Source organism: Trichomonas vaginalis, chromosome IV (genome assembly GCF_026262505.1).
Source record: "Trichomonas vaginalis G3 chromosome IV, whole genome shotgun sequence".
NCBI classification, from domain to species: Eukaryota; Parabasalia; order Trichomonadida; family Trichomonadidae; genus Trichomonas; species Trichomonas vaginalis.
The window spans coordinates 34,228,428-34,245,234 of record NC_067206.1 but is presented as its reverse complement, the minus strand read 5'-3'; the positions used below and the strand labels follow the sequence as shown (position 1 = coordinate 34,245,234).

General features: G+C 32.5%; 4 protein-coding genes across 4 annotated transcripts, besides 2 other annotated features; 2 read left to right on the top strand and 2 right to left on the bottom strand.

Annotated features, from left to right (window-relative positions):
* Positions 1-936: 936 nt before the first annotated feature.
* Positions 937-2,234, top strand: TVAGG3_0219400 (trafficking protein particle complex subunit 10 (TRAPPC10) family; the record flags this gene model as incomplete). Its single annotated transcript, XM_001326168.1, has 1 exon — positions 1,246-2,106. One exon carries the CDS (start codon positions 1,246-1,248, stop codon positions 2,104-2,106), a length of 861 nt encoding a protein of 286 aa, XP_001326203.1.
* A 263-nt stretch (positions 2,235-2,497) lies between these two features.
* TVAGG3_0219390 (dynein heavy chain family) lies at positions 2,498-11,974 on the bottom strand (the record flags this gene model as incomplete). Its single annotated transcript, XM_001326167.1, has 1 exon — positions 2,498-11,974. The coding sequence occupies one exon, from the start codon at positions 11,972-11,974 to the stop codon at positions 2,498-2,500; it is 9,477 nt and encodes a 3,158-aa protein (XP_001326202.1).
* Positions 11,975-12,391: 417 nt separating this feature from the next.
* Positions 12,392-12,429: a mobile genetic element.
* Positions 12,392-12,429: a terminal%2Cinverted (terminal inverted repeat of Banshee-A3 transposon ID:TVAGG3_0219380).
* A 905-nt stretch (positions 12,430-13,334) lies between these two features.
* Positions 13,335-13,865, bottom strand: TVAGG3_0219370 (uncharacterized protein; the record flags this gene model as incomplete). Its single annotated transcript, XM_001326166.2, has 1 exon — positions 13,335-13,865. One exon carries the CDS (start codon positions 13,863-13,865, stop codon positions 13,335-13,337), a length of 531 nt encoding a protein of 176 aa, XP_001326201.2.
* An 868-nt stretch (positions 13,866-14,733) lies between these two features.
* TVAGG3_0219360 (protein of unknown function, DUF4106 family) lies at positions 14,734-15,264 on the top strand (the record flags this gene model as incomplete). The annotated part of the gene is made up of 1 exon (XM_051226913.1): positions 14,734-15,264. A coding segment is annotated over one exon (531 nt), but the record flags the coding sequence as incomplete, so codon positions are not given.
* Positions 15,265-16,807: the final 1,543 nt, after the last annotated feature.

Here is a 16,807-nt window from a genome sequence, read left to right as displayed (position 1 = left end):
AATTTTATGAATCCAACATTCCTTGGTTTTAAACCAACAAAAGTTTCAAAAACAACAATGCATGAAACAATAAATGGGTTATATTGTGCTCCTGAAACTGATTTTCTAGATGATTATGTTTCAGAAGATAAAAGAACAATAACGGCAGAAATCATTCCTGTGAAACATAAGATCCACTTTGATGTTAATAATGGCTTTGTTGTCTACAAAGTTTCATTATTTAATGCACTATCATCAGTCAAAATATTCCTTAATCTAAATAAAAATACATAATATTTCAATTTTTAAAGATGCTTTTAACACTTAAATCTTTTCAACTAAAAAATTTAAGGATGCACCTACATATCTTGATATTTAGTCTATTTCATCGTCAAATAATTTTTTTTCTCTAAGTCTTTTTTTTTCCGATTCAAGCAATTCAGATGCAATAGTGTGAAAATACCATCCTTTGTTGGGACAAAGTTAAATTACTTTGTGAAATCACATCCATACAGATGAAGGATATATATGTATATACGACATTCTTTGGTTTTATACAAGCGAAGGTTTCAAATCCATCAATGAATGAAGCAGTATTTGATTTCCATTTCTTGGTAAATCAAAATAAATATAAAATTATCTAATTACTTTAGTAAGCATTTATATCCCCCATTTGATCCTAAAAGCAATCTGCCAGCTAAAACACTGCTATTTCAACTCAAAAAATGGCAAATCTGGTAGTTTTGGGAATCGCCACTATCTAAAATGAGCATTTTTTTGACACTGGAAATGAATTGGTTCAAGAGTGAGGTTGATTCTAGACTTCAATATTACGTGCTTGCTCATATGGTTATATGAAAAATAAATTAATAAATCATATTTATATATAAAATCAAATTGATATATCGATTTAATATAGACCTATATAGCGCATTCTATCGGCGTGCATCTGCGCTGCGCGCCGATATGTGATGAGAAATGAACGGAGCGCTTATCAAAGAGGGGAATATCGATAAAAACACAACAATAAAACTTTACAGAATGCCACTTCCGAGAGCAGTATTTAATACTATTCCAATTTTGCTTCCTTTTGAATCAGTAAATGCAGAAAAAAATTATAATTTGAATTCAATTCTTTCAATTCGTCCAAATAATAAAGCAATTGTTGCTGGAATTCCTTCAATATTTCTCACTCATATTCTATTACAGGATAATCAGTATGATTTATTCGATATCAATATTTCATGTCTTCCAAATTCTTCTATTATGCTGATAGATCAACCATCGCCTCAAAAGAAATCCAGTTTTTCAATGACTTTTCGCGAAGGTCCAAATAAACTCGGATTTTTCGTTCCATTTCAGTTAATTTCATCAAATTTCAATGAACAGATTATATTTGTAGGATCTGTATATAATGAAGGCAAATCTCGTAGTTTTACAGGCGTTTTTGACTTAAATGTACTTACACCTTTCAGTATGGTAACAATGACAGAAGCAATAAACGATACAAACCTTCTTCTTAAAGTAACCATTACAAATAATGCAGAATTCGAACTCAGAGATATTTATTTAGAAATTACTCCAACTCCTAACTTTATTTTCAAAGAATCGTGTCTAAAGATAGCTGACGTGATGGAGCCAAATGGTATCAACTCATCTGTCTTCGAAATCGAAAGACAAGGAAATGAAATTTTAAATGCAACAGAAATAGGAAATCTCAAGGTTAAATTCATGTTAAATAGTTCTAAATACGAATACAATCATTTTACTCCTATTATTACTGAAGCAATTAGTAAAAGAAATTCTCCAATTTTATTTAAATGGATGAACTATGACGATGTCCAATCAGTCCTCCAAGGATTCACAGTAGACCTTGAAGTAACAAATTCTTGCAATGAAGAAAGGTCTTTTGTCATTCAAATCGCTACAGATACAACAAATCTTATGCCAAGCGGTATTTCTTCGTTTAACGTTGAGAAACTTCCTTCCAAAGCAAAAACAACTCTCCAAGTCAATCTTATGGCATTAAAACGCGGATTTTTCGTATTTCCGAGAATATTTGTTCAAGGGCTTCCTGAAGGAGATTTTACTGTAGAAATACAAAATGGAATCATGGCAACAGACTAAATTCCATATTTTTTTCAAGCAAATTTTTAAATTAAAAATTTGCATTTTTATTTTTGTTTTGTTAGCAAATAAACTATCTTATATACTTTCAGTACTAGTACATATCAACAAAATTCAGCATTTTATCATTAAAAAGGAAAATTTGCAACTATTTAACTTATTTTTGATTTTTTAAAGGGAATTGGATATTTCATATACTTTCAATACTAGTAAGTTTCAATAAATAACAACATTTTAATGATACAAAAGGGAAATATACGCAATTTTTAATATTTTTGTTTTGCTAGGGAATTAACTATCTTAGATACTTTAAATCCTAGTAAATTACAATAAATAACAACATTTTTATAATAACAAAAAACAATATAAAAAATAAAAATAATATAATAAGTTAATCAAGAGAAACTACAGTGGCAAAATCTACAATTTGAGGTGAGATCTTGACCATTGTATTTGAATGAATATACATTTTTGTTCCTTCCTTCCATTTCTTTGTATCGATGCTTTGAAGGAATTTACTCAAAGCTAATAGTTGTTCAGCATTATCTGTGAACAAAGACACAACAAATGTTTCACTTTTTTCAATGATTTCATTCAATTTTTGTAACTCAATTTTGGCATCTGTTTCTTTTGTAATGAACAAATAGTTGTTGCATGGTATTTTGAGGCTTGTGAAGAATATAGCTGATGTAGCTAAGTTCTCACAATGTGCTAATACAACTGAAGACCATTGTGCAGCATCTTTTGGCTCAAGAGTTTTGATTGTTTTCATTTCAACAAATTTATTTCTGTGTTTCTTAGCCATTGTTGATGCGACACAAGAAATGAAGTGCTCAAGGACATCATTTGCTTTATCCCAATGCATAAGAATCTCATCGAACTTATGGAGTGGAAATACATAAACAGGAGCAATTTTAATTGCTGATTGTAATTGGCCGCAAAATTCAACGATTTTCCCTGATTTTTCGCGTACCCAAGGTTGACTGTCCAAAGCGTGTTCTCCAACAACTTTTGCGTCTCTTACAGCTGTTTCTGCGTTTGTTAGTAGCTCGGCTTGTAGTTCTGGATCTCTTAATAAGTCCGCACGTGTTGAATGTATCTCTTTGAGCTGAGTAAACAATGATTGCAATGATAAAAACAAATTTTCTCTTTGTTGAATTACAGAAATTTCAGCTGTTTTGAGTTTTTCTGCAATTTCAAATATCGATTTATCTTTTGCAAGCATTGATTCTATGTGTGCTTTCTCCATTTCCAGTTCGGCAATGAAGCTCATCATAGGAGGCATCCATTCTGGAGGTCTGTCAACCAACAAAATTGCTTTAAAGTCTTCATCAATTGTTACAGAACGAACTCCTAAAATTGCTGATGTTACGGCTTTGTTTGCAACAGCGCAGAAGAACTGAGAATCAACTAATCTATCAGCATGTTTGATAACAATTATTGATCCGTCTTCTGCAGCTCTCATTATCTTAAACTCCAAGTCTTCATCGCCACTTTCAGCGTAAGAAATTGTTAAATGCGAAATACATTCACTTGGTTTTCCATTTTTGTATCCCATGACAAGTTCTGCAACTCCATATGGATCGTAAACAGAGATGATCCTATCTCCTGCAAGAATGGAAGCGCAAATAGGATCAGTTGTGTTGATAATTGTTTTTACATCGACAAAGAATTTCGTATCGAAAAAGTTTGAAGTCATCATTTCTTCGAAATCATTGTCAACTTGTTTGAGAGAAACAGGATCGAACAAAGGTCTTATTATCAAATCATAGACAGCTTTAAGGACAAAGTTCTCTGAGTTCTTGCCTGTTTCTTTCTCTCCGACTCTGAAATTGTTCAAAGAATCCTTCAATGAAGGGAAAACTTTTGTAAGTTTTTTAGCAATACTTGCAAACAAAGTTATGTTTTGTAACAATCTCTCTTCGTTGTTTATCTTATCAGTTAAATCCTTAAGAGACTTCTGTAATGCTTCTTCATCATCTTTAGCTTTATTTAGTCTTTCCTTCAAGTTATCAATGACTTCTTCTTTTCGACTTTTCTGCAACAAAATTTCTGACATTTTTGGTGTCACGTTTGAGTTGAAATTTGTTCTTTTTGTATGCATATGAATTGCTTTTAGCCATAAAGCGAAGTTATAGCAAGGAGAGTTAGTAGGAAACAATGATTCGTTAACTTTCTGCATCGCGACATCGAATTTTTCGACGTTTTCTCGTGGAATATCATTTGGATTAAAAATAGAAATTGCGTTTGGAATTCTTCCAGATTTTAGAATTCCTCTTGCTTCAGGCCAGAAACCATCATTTGTACGAGGAGATAAACCAATCAATGTACAATAAGCAGCGAACAAATTCTGTATGTTTTCACTTGGATACTGTTGAATATAGAGTTTATATTGTTCATCTGCATTAAATGATTTTTGAGCTTTTCTTTGTGCTTTCTTATAAGCATCGATTGTTTTTGATCCATCTTTTTCCATGTAACTCATTAACTGGTTGTTATTCTCGCAAATTGTTTGGTATTCACTTTCTGCTTTTGCGAGTTCTCCTGTGTAATTGGCAACAACTTGATGAGCATTGTTCACAGCGTTTTCTGCAGATTTCTTCATTGTTTGATCGAGTTTTATTTGTTCTGTCAAATCATGAATTCTTCCTTCGAAATCTTTCAATGCATTTTCAATTGATTCGATCACAGTCATTACTTCGCTCAAGAAAGTATGTCTTTGCTCAATGAAAGATTTCAATTTGTTCGTCAAATAATTGTAACATTGTGTAACACGAGGAAATTGAGCAATAACAGGAACCAATGAGTTTTTATTATGAACAGAAACAACTTTTAATAATTTGTTGATTCTTTGGTCAGTTGTTTCTGTCAATGTATTGTGTTTATCCCAAATAGAGAAGTGGCTTCTACAGTTATAAGGAATTTCTTCCAAACTCTGAACACTGAACACAAAATGAGTATTAACAAACATGTTAAATTTGTAATGAGCGAAATCATCTTGTGAAATTCTTGTTCCATTTTTGTTTTTAGTTTCAGGTTCATTTGGTCTTGCGAGATTAGAATAAGGGAAAGTGTTTCCAATACCACTTTCAGGGATATACTGATCATTGTTTTTAATCAATTGCAAGTAATTTAATTGGTTCGATTTCAATCCATTACTTAATAAATTGATTAAAGCAGGATCAGGTTTTCTACAATAAACAACAGTTAATTGACTTGAAACAATAGAATCATGTAACAAAGATGGTAATTGCTGAACAGAATTATATATAATAAACTTAGCGGATAAAGCAGAAGACATGAATTTTGTGATTGTTTCATAATCAACAATCAAATCATTAACAACAATTGCATTTGTTCTTGGCATGAAGAAAGTATTCAACAAGAACTCACAATAGTTATACATTACAGGAGAAGTTGTTAATTTATGAGCGAAAATACAAATCGCTGGAACTAATGATCGCTCAAATTGGTCTTGTAAAGTATTAGAAACATATCTAAATGTTTTCTGACCAGTTTGTTGAACATTTATCAAGTCATAAACAAAGTTCTTCGAAGGAACTCTCATTTCAGCATGTGGAGCAATATCCAACAATCTTTGGAACCAAAAGTCAGAGATATTCGTGTTTCTGTTGAAATCTAACATTTCTACAGATCTTATCACTGTGAAAAATGTTCTTAAGAATTCAGGACCAACTTTTTTCACTGTGTAAAGTAATTCAACAACACCTCTTGACATTGTTTGCATTGTTTGTTGTAGATAAGCTTGAGGAACATTGTTTGAAACCATGATTCTCATCATTGTCTCGTAAGCGATGAATTTAAGACATTCATCATCATATGGTTGGATTCTAAATGGGAAACAACATGTTAAAATAGGATAAGAAGCTTCTTCCATGACAATAATGAAGTAAATCTTTGAAAAAGAAATAACCTCATTACTAATAATTGCACAACCAGTTTTGATCATTGAAACAATTGTTCCATACATCTCTCCATCGTTTTTCATTGGATCAACAACAACAATGATGTTTGAAGCAACTTTTGGTTCAACAACACCATCAACGGAAGTGTTGCAAAACATCATTAAACATTGTAAAAATTGTTCAGGAGTTGTGTTGTAGCCATCAATTCTTACAACTTGATATTTCGGTCGTAAAAAGAATTGTGACTCAACGTAATCAACAATAGTAGTTTTTCCTGATGAAGGAGGTCCAATAACTGCAACATGCAACCCGGATTCGATTATTTTAGGAATAATTTCGATTCCGTGAATGAATTGCGGTGTTGGAATATTTGTTAAAGAAATTGGACCATTTACATCTCTGTTGTATTGAGTATGTAAACTATTATCGAATTGGTAGATCCTTGTGTTGTTATAAACACTTGCCAAAGTAAATTGGTCTTGTGATTTCGAGGCTGTCAAGTCAAAGAAAGGAGTAGTATGAGATAAATTTGGAACTTTCTCAATGATGAAATTGGAATATTCATTCCACATGTTTTGTTGTGTAAATGAAAATGTATTTGACCAAAAAGCACAATAAGCAATTAAATTATTAATTGCATTTGGTTTTTGTGGTGGTAATTTCGATAGATGAGCTGAAAACAAGTTAAAGAATATCGAAACTTGTAAATTAGTTGAAATCAAATTCGTCACGAAATCTTTGATGTATTCAGCTATTTCAGAATCCAATGTGAAAGTGGCATTGGCCATCCAATAGGCCATTAGCTCTCCTGATTTAACTAATGGCATATTGAATGAAATGATTGGAATTGCTATCAATTCTGGTGTCGTCATTGGTGTCATCACTTCAAAAATCAAAATTGCGTTTTCAGGAATTCTCAACAAATTCTGTTGTCCTTCACAGAGACTTGAACCGAAAGCCAATGCAGAAACATGAGCAAGGAATGATCTATCAAATTGTGTTGTTACATGGAAAATTGTTTTATTCGAATCCATCCTTGTAAATGTTTCATTTATTGTCTTTATCCAATTAGAAGAACTCAAAGCAACTGCTGTATATTTACATCCTAAAGCTTTTGCAGCAGCCATTATACATGTTGATGTTCCAGAGTATTGTTGTCCTTTGACTAAAATCATCTTCTTTCCTTGATTCAAAGTATACATTATTCTATGAACTCCGTTCAAGAAATCTGTTGTTGATATCAATGATTTAATTACAGGAATGAAAACATTTTCATCGATATCAATTGTTTCATCGATTGTATCTTTAACAATCTCATAAACATTATCAGGAATAATCGATGCGAAAGCAGCCATGAAATTCAAATCAAAAGCAACTTTTTCTGCATGTAATTGTTCTTCAATGTATTTCAACACTGAATAAGGATGTATATAATTAGTAAGTGTTGTTGCAGCGAAATTAATTGCTTCAGGTTGATAAGGATACAATGATTGTCCTGCCATTAGAACATGTTGTTTAAATGCATCGCTTGAGATAGTAAACAAAACTTTTCCGACACTTAAAATTGGTAAAATGTCTCGTGTTGTTACAGTCAAGAAGAAAGGTTGTTTAACTAACATCGCGAGCTCAAACATCTGTTCATTTGTAAGTAATTCCGTATCAGTGAAACATGTCCAAATATCAATAGAATTAAGCATTTGTATAATAGAACTTAATCTTTCAATAGTTGTTGTCATTGTCGCGTGAATTATCAAACAAAATCTTCCACAAATATATGATAATTGTTGGCAGATCAAAGATGATGTTGAATACATTTCAGAAGCGATTAAAAGAGGTTCATTTGACTTGTTTGATATCAAATCAGCTATTATAGCTAATGATATCTTCGTGAAAATGATGGAATTCGCTTTAGTAATTTGGAATTTGTATTCTAATGATCTGTCACCGAAACAAGTGAAAACTTTTTCGCTTTCGTCAATTTTTGCAGAAGGATAAATTGCATTTTCACTTGATAAACTCTCTTTAAGAACTTCTAATGTCCTTCTCTTCTCGAAACACATGTTACTTGTGTTGATATCATAGAAAGGATCCATTAATTGTCTTAATATCAACAATTGAACAGGAATTTTTGATGGATCAATGTTTTCTTTGTAATATTTCATGAACAAAGACTTTAATGATGAAGATATCTCTTGTTCTAGTTTAGGAATGATTGATATGATATCTCCTTTAGTACTAACACCGTTTAAAAGAACGATTTCATCTTCAAAATCCAATTTAAATTTGACAATTTTGTTTTTATCACAAAAAACTTCTGAAATTCCTGGAAAAATTGTTGGAATTATATCAACTTTTGTTTGCAAATCATCAGAGAAAACATGGATAATCTTTGAGTCAGGAACTAACAGTAATCTTGGTATTTTCTCTCTGAACTTTGTTAAAGCACTGATAAACGCTTCTTGAACTGATTTCAACAGATTTTTAATTTGTCTTAAATTATGCAAACTCATTTCTTTTTCAGAATATTGTAAAATCAAAGGATTTTGTTTGAGTTCTTTAATGATTTCTGAAAAAGAACTTGCTGCTTTGTTGAAATCAGTGACATCAACTTCAACTCCAGAAACATTTTGCACTGGTTTCAGTTGTTTCAATAAAATTTGTATAGAAGAAATGAATTCAACAGTCATTGTTATATGAGTGATTTGTTCAATGATACTTAACGCCTTCTTTCTCTTCTTCTCTTCAATGTTTTCTGTAGCAGAAATCATCATCATTTCATTATTTGTTGATCTGCAATCAGACAAAATATTAGAGATATTAACAATTTCATCTTTCTTGAATTCAACTTGACATGTTTTGATGTAAGTTTGAGCATTGATGATCTCGAAATCTGCTTTATCTTCAAGTTTAGCTTGTTTGTAGAGTTTATCAATATCTTCCAATTTCTCAGATATTTTGATGGAAATAAGATAACCCATTGTCTTTGACTCGAAATCTTTGTCACCAATTATATTTACAATGTCATCTCTGTGATTTTGTAAAAGTTTTGGTGTCAATGATTGAGTACAAGCTTTGAAGATAGGAATAATATTTTCTATATCATTTTTAGTAGAAATCAACAACCTCAACGAATTCTTATCTTTCTTAAATGATGCTGTTAACGATCTCAGTTGTTTCAACCATTTATCACATGTCAATTTCGCTTCATTAAAATCAATAGTTATAATTACTGATTTTTGCCATTTTTCAATTTGATCTTGTGAAGTTTTTACAATTGACCAAAGTATAACTCTTGGAGAAGCGAATTTCGTGAAATCATATTCCATGAATTCTTCATGTAATTGTTCTAATTGCACCAATTTTTCATTCAAATGTCTTACAAATTCACGATTTTGCTGTTGAATATTTGTATCTTGAGTATTTTTGATGATTTCCAATCTTGTATTTATATCTTCTTTGTGTTGTTTGATCTGTTGTTCATTGTTATTTAGGTATTCTTCTCTTGTTTCTAATAACAATGACAAGGCTTTTCCTAATTCGATATCTGTCAAAATTGGCCACATCATCATATTCATTTCTTTCGAAAGATCTCTGTAATAATGTCCATAAGACAAACTAAACAATAAATCACCAAGTTCATTAATATGTTTGGCTTCTTCTTCGAGTTTCTGTCGGACTTTAATTGTCCCAAAAACAGTGGTTTTCAACATAGCCCATTCTTTTGCCAAACTTGGTTTTCTCTTCAAATCATTTGTTAAATCTGTATAATCTTGATGCAATTTCTCAAGTCTGTCTTCGTATTCATGCTGTATTTTACTAAGAACAGTCTCTCTGTTGTAATTAACAGAGTCAATGATTTTTGTCCTCAATGTTGTGAAAATTAATCGAGAAAAGCCAAGCCAAACTTCACTGGGATAATTCATCAAAAAAGTGTCTTTGTCTTTTTGTATTTTTTGGAGATAATCGTAGGTTTCTTCTACAGGAACAATTGTTAAGTTAGTGAAATAAGATACAGCTCGATCTGCATACGCCAATAATGTTGGAAAACAATTGTAAATTTTTTGAATTTCGGACGATAAAATTGTCAAAAAAATTTCAGTTGTTTTCTCAATTATTGGACAAACTTCTTCTTGTTTGAAGTTGTTCATTGGTGGAATGAACGATGTAAGCTCAAAGTCAATACAGAAGCCTTCGTACTTCGATGTTGACAAAGATCTCGCAATTTCGACATTTGTACGATCAAAAATCATTCTGAGAGGATTGACAAGGTTTTTGAGCTCTTCATCTAACACTTTGAAATAATCCATGATCAGGATTTTGATGTCATCTCTCTTTGTGTGTAATTCAATGTTCAAAAACGGTTTTTTAGTGGAAATTGATTTGTCTGATACAGATTGATCGATTGTTGTGAAGCCATCGATTGTTATTTCATGTGGCTGTGTATAATTTATCTGGTAATTGATAAGTTCTCGATAAAAATTCAAATTAAATTCAATTAAGTCACGAGCAAAGCAACTCATGAGGATTTTGAGGTAGATCTTGAATTTGTAGAAGTGTGTGTTATCTGCTGTGTTAAAGAATTGAAGAGGCGGATGATTTTTTGGAAGATTTTGAAATTTTTCGTTGTCAAAAGTTTCCAATTCATCTCCACATAATCTATTAATTGTACTTGCAATAGTATCTATCAAATTATCAAGTTTTTGCCTGATTTCATTCTTGTATGTTCCAATATTTTCTCTCCATTCTGTCATATCGTATTGTTTGTTCTCAAAGAACTTTATAACATAATCCATCAGCTGGTTTTGCATTACATAGATTAAAGAATAAACTTTTTGGCAGATTTGATAATAATTTTGGCTGGAAACTAAATTTACTGAGCTATTAATAGATTTGAGAGACTTAGAATACGATGTGTCTAATATAAATGGATCTTCCAGCTTTGTTGGAGAATAACAATTTATATCTCCTCCAATTTTATTGATAAGTTCCAATAAATCGTCTTGTTGATGAAGTTTGGCTTGTCCTCTAAATATTAACATCTTCTGAACTCTTCCTATTTCACTTTTTGCTTCATCTGTCAAAGTATTTTTGAAAGATGTATTGAGGAAGTCCAAAAGATCAGGTGGATCAGGTATAGAGTCAAGGAAGCAGTCCGTAATCATCAATTTTTCGAAGTCCTCGCGACTTTTAATTGTTAATTTTTCTCGATATTGTAAAACTTCTGGACTTTCATCAATAAAGCGTATTTGAAAGCGAGACAAGTTTCTTATAAGTGGTTTTTCATCAAATGTCTCGATCTCATAGAGAAATTGCTCATTATCAAAGGAATTTATCCGGCAAAGATGCCATTCGTATTTATTTGCATTTCCCATAATGCAGGCACTGCCAACAGCTGGAGAACCATGCGTTCTAAGCTCCCATTCTGATTCTGACATACCATACTCACAGTCAAAATAATCAAGAGGAAATAAGTGTTTTGCTTCTTCGTTTTCATCAAATTTGAGAGGCGCAACAAGTTTGTGCATTCTGTTAGTAGCGTTTAGTAAACTCTCCTCAAATTGTGTATAATTTAATATTGTTCGAGAGTTCCAAGGCAAAGGCGCATTTTCATTTGTGTCTAATGGTAAATTTGGCATCGGCTGAATCTCTGTAGATCGATATCTTGGTGAATTTCGTGGTGATAATTTCATTGTTCTTGGATCTGGCGTGTGTATTTTAATTAATGAGTTTCGAAGTGATTGAATTGTATTTGTATCCTTCCTTCGAGGATTGTACCCATATCCTTCTGGTGCTGTAGGTGGTTTTAAGTCTAATGGACCTCGATTTATACCTAAAAGTTTAGAAATAGTGACTCTCTGATTTAAAGTTTTTTTTGTTCGTCCCTGTACTTCGCTTTGTAGCTTGAGAAATGCTTCTTCAAAGCGTTGTTTTTGGGATTTCATTGTAACAAATCAAGATTTTCGTTTGAAAATTTCGTCAAAAAAATTTTTATATTTACAATTGAGCTTAACATTACTGGTTTAAATGGGCATCTTTTGCGAGATGAAAATTAAATAATTCAAAATCCGTATTCATATACAATATGAATATCTATCCTCTATTTGAAGGATTTACTTGCATTGATGAACACTCACATCTCTGATTCTTAAGTGAAGCTCATGCTAGTATATATTTTCATGATAGATTTGTTCAATAAAAACTAAATTTTATTGTTTTTTTTTCACAGAATCTCATATATTATAGATTATCGGTCAAGTACCATTTGTAACCAGTTGTGTTGTTATCATTGATATGATTTTTATGAATCAATAATTTTCAGCAATAATCTGAATATTTTGTGATATACAGCAAGTTGAGAATGTTGTAAACAGAAATTCATCAAAAGTGACATCTCAGAAAAGCTAAAATATTGAATTTTTGGAACTTTTGATAGAGCACGTTTGTAAATATTAATTAAAGTAAATGTATATTTTGTAAAGATTCTTTTTAATAAAAAAATAAAATTTTGAAGAAGAACACAAAATCTTCTGAAAAATAATATCACATAAACTCATATTATTTTCTAATATATAACTATTTTATATAAAAATCAAATTCAATGATCTTAAAAGCGAAGGATAAACCACAAAATTTACGAATATAATGAGTGGGAATATAATGCTTATCTATCATAAAACCATATGAAATATTAATTTTTGCTTTACGCCTAATTTTTGACGACAATTAGCAAAAAATGTTAAATGTTAACACTCAGTCCATTTGAATATGAAAAATAAAATTGACTTTGATTAAATGTTTTTATTTATCATGCAATTCTTCTTGCGACCAAAGATTTGAATAAAATTTCAAAAAATAAGATAGCTTAAAAAATAATATACGGTAGTGTTTACTAATAGATGAATAGTATATAAATTCTATTAAAATAAGGGTTTCGTTTTGCGAAAAAAACGTACAATACGCAATTTCGCTAAAAAAACATTTAGCTAGCAATTTCGACCTTTGACTCCACTCAAGACGTCACTTTTTTAATTTTGCGGTATCATATTTTTGGAAAATCTTTATGAATATTATATAAAAAGTCTCTTTAATATCTATATTTCATATTTTTATCGATTTTTAAAGTTTTGGCGAAAAGTATTCAATTATTTTTGCTATTTGGTCGGGTAAATGTCAGATTTGCGACATTTTCTGATATGATATTCAAAAAAAAAAAAAAAAAAAAGGTAGTGGGGCTTCCAGGCACTTCGTGCCCTCTAGCCCCGAAGATGTTTAGTATAAATGAAGTTTTTATTCGGAAAATTGTTAGTCTTCTGGTGTGAATTCGGAGGACTCTTCTTCTTCAACATCAAAGTCATCTGGTGTATCGAACTGAATGTATGAAAGCCAAATGTTGTATGTGTTTTCCAATTGGCTTTCAAACTTGAGATACATTCCATGCATGAGTGTTATTTCAGTTTCAACGTAGAGTTGCTGATGTGGCTTGAAGACATGCATGAGAATTGGTCCTCCAAATTCGTCCTTGAAAAACTTGCAGTAGCAAACATAAACTGAGATAGAGTCTCCTTCTTCAATGTCTTCTGCTTGGTTAACGAAATGAATAGCAATTTTGCGTACTTGAATTGTGTTGTTGTCTGAGTAAAATAATGGTTTGAACTTGGGGTTGAGTGAGCTAAGACATTGCCATTTTGCTGTTTCTTGTCCGTACTCACGTTCTTCTTCGTCATCCTGATATCCGTAACTCTTTGATTTGAATTCGACCCAAAGCTGTTCGACTTTTTTTGCAGCTTTGGGTGGAAGACTTTCAATAAGCTGACATATAGTTCTGTCAACCATTATCTTTGTTATTGTTGGAAAATAGTTGACAATTGTGTCACCTAATTCGAATGGGTCAGGTGTTTCTTTTTGTAGTTTGGTAAAGTCTGCAGAACTTTGTTGAGTTGTTCACAATATTCTTTGTTAAAAGTTGCAGGAACTCTTTCTTCTGGCTTTGAATTGAAGTATTCTTCAGACAATCTGAGTAGTATTTTGCGTAGTTCAGCGTTGTTCGTTGGTTCTTTGTAATACGGAGCTCGTTTGGTATTGTTTTTGGTAGTGAAAGTGGCTTTGGATTGAGCGAATTGTCTGTTCTGCTTGGAGAATGTGTAGATGCTGCAGTTTGATATTGAGGCTCTAAACCTGTGGGTGCTGAAGTTTGCAAGCAATTTCTTCAGGTGAATTTGGAGCGAACACGCTAGCGAATGCCATTAGACAAATATGAACTGTTTTTTTCGGACTACTCATAGAAAAGTTTAAATTAAACCGTTTTCGTCAACGGAGACTCCCTCTATTTTTTTATTTTATTTAATAGTTACCGTTGGAAAACCGTTCATCTCAAATTATTGAATGAACTATAAACGTTTTTTGTTTTCTATTAATATTTTGTCCAACGGTAAACTTTTTACACAACGGTTTTTGAGAGTCGTCGCTGTTGACTTTTTTGTAGAGCACTCAAAATAGTATAACTTTGTCCGGACAAATAGGTCTACGTCGCTACAGGAAAGTTACAGGCGTTCCAAGGAAGTATACTTTGAGAAGCTTTCCCTTTATAGAATGAGATAGGACGGTTATTTTACAAACTGACACACTTTGCCAGTAGTTTTTTTGTGCTGACAAAAAGTGTCATATAAACATCTGTCAAAAACCGTTTTTTACTTCACTTAAAATGCCACGTAAGCTACGTAAGAATATACGTAAGAGGAAGAGAGCATTGAAACATCCAATAGTAAAACTAACACCACAACAACAGTTGCAACAACAAATTATGAATGACCCCACTATGTTGCAACAAATGTCAAGCAACCCTATGCTTTTAAACCGAGTTATTGGTGCACAGAGTGGAGGTTTAAGAGCGGCACTTTTAGCGAAAATGGCAGGCTATGGTGGAGCTGCAGACGGAACAGCTTATAACCCTCAAAGTCAAATGAATTTGAGTTCACTCAAAAATCAAATAACAGATGTCAAAAAGTCAAACATAGACATACAGAAACAAATAAGTGAAAACGAAAAGAAACTAGAATATGACAGACACACAAAGAAACTCAATGAGTTAAACGTAGAGAAAAAGAAGAAAGAAGAACAACTGAAAGAACTAAGTACAGAGGAATATGCGAAAAAAGTGTCAGAAAAAGCAGCAGAAGTAGCAAAAATGGAACAAGATGTTATAAATTTGAAAAACCATACTACTCAATATAAAGTACTGAAAGATGAAGAAATAAAACAAAAAGCCCTGAAGACATATATGGATAGCGATGAGTATAAAAAGAAGTTGAAGCAAATGTAAAGGCAGAAAAACTTTTACAGTTGCAAACCAAACCGTACAGTATGAAAACTTAGCACAAGAAAGTAAAAATAACGACGCAGCATGCAAAGGCAATGAAAAGCGCAGAATATATAAAAGCTAATAATGACTGGTTAGATGCCCAAGCCAACGCCAAAGCAGCCCAACTTATAGGGTCAATAAGGACAAAAATACAAGCGGATGAAGACAGTTCAAATGAAGCTTTAATGAATGCTGACTTTAGAGACGCCTTCGAAGCTCTTCATAGTAAGGTGAAACTAGTGAACGACTTCTTTCTGGAAAGAAACTGAAGTCTGAAGGTTTCGACAACGAGTTAAGAGAAGTAGCACAAAATATGACGAAAATAACAGATGCAGCAACGAGACAGGCAGTTCAAAGTGCCTATGACGCCGTTAGAGCAACTGTTGTGGAAAGTCAAGAAAAAGAGTTACAAAGACCAAAACAGACCTAGTAAATGCTTTCTTAAGAACGAAAAGTCAGGTAGGACATTATGCTGCAGATGGAACTATGTGCCAGCTGGTGGAACTTATATACCACCAAACCTCCAAGAGAAGCACCTGCACCAGGACTACCTAAAACATTTACATCGTCACATGGACACAGACACAGGCATGCACCAAAACCAGCACCACAACCAACAGTTCAAAACACTGCACCACAACCAACAGTTCAAAACACCGCACCACAACAACAGTTCAAAACACTGCACCACAAACCAACAGTTCAAAACACTGCACAGCAAACACCACAAACAGAGCAAGGACATAAAAGAAGTAGAGCAAGGAACGAATTCTTAAAATGTTAAGGAAGACTATGGTTACCCAGATACTCTTGATTTTAGTGACAGATATAAAGAAGCTATTAGAAAGTTCAAGGAAGGAAATACTGACCCGAACCTATTTAGCTTTATGGTTCAGCACCAAATGGGATATAATTTCAAACCTGGAAAATACAAGCTCGCTAAGGGATATGATTTAATAGCATATCATCCAAATGACATGACTGAATTTACTCCAAGATATTTGGTGTCAGAGCTAAACGATAATTCAACTCTCTTCATGAAACGCGTAAAAAATAGAGACGGAACGAAAGAAGAAAGGTTTATGAGTCCGGATGACTTAGATAGGGAACTTGTTAAAAACGGTCTCGGAATATATGAAATGCCAGCAGATGAGGTACAAGAAACTCCACAGGAAGAAGTTCAGATACAACCAGACATGGAAGAAATAGTTCAGCAAACAACAGCTAGAAGAGCCTGGAAGGAAACGAACAAGTCCCTCCTTTGGAAACTAACTTCACGAACTAGATGAAGATTTGGAACAGCGCGAAAAATCTTGACCCTCAACAAGTGTATGCGGAGAATATGGAATCTTTCCAAGAGTCTAAGAAAAATTCGGCTGACATAGTAGAAGAATATCGAAAAATGTTCGCCGACATA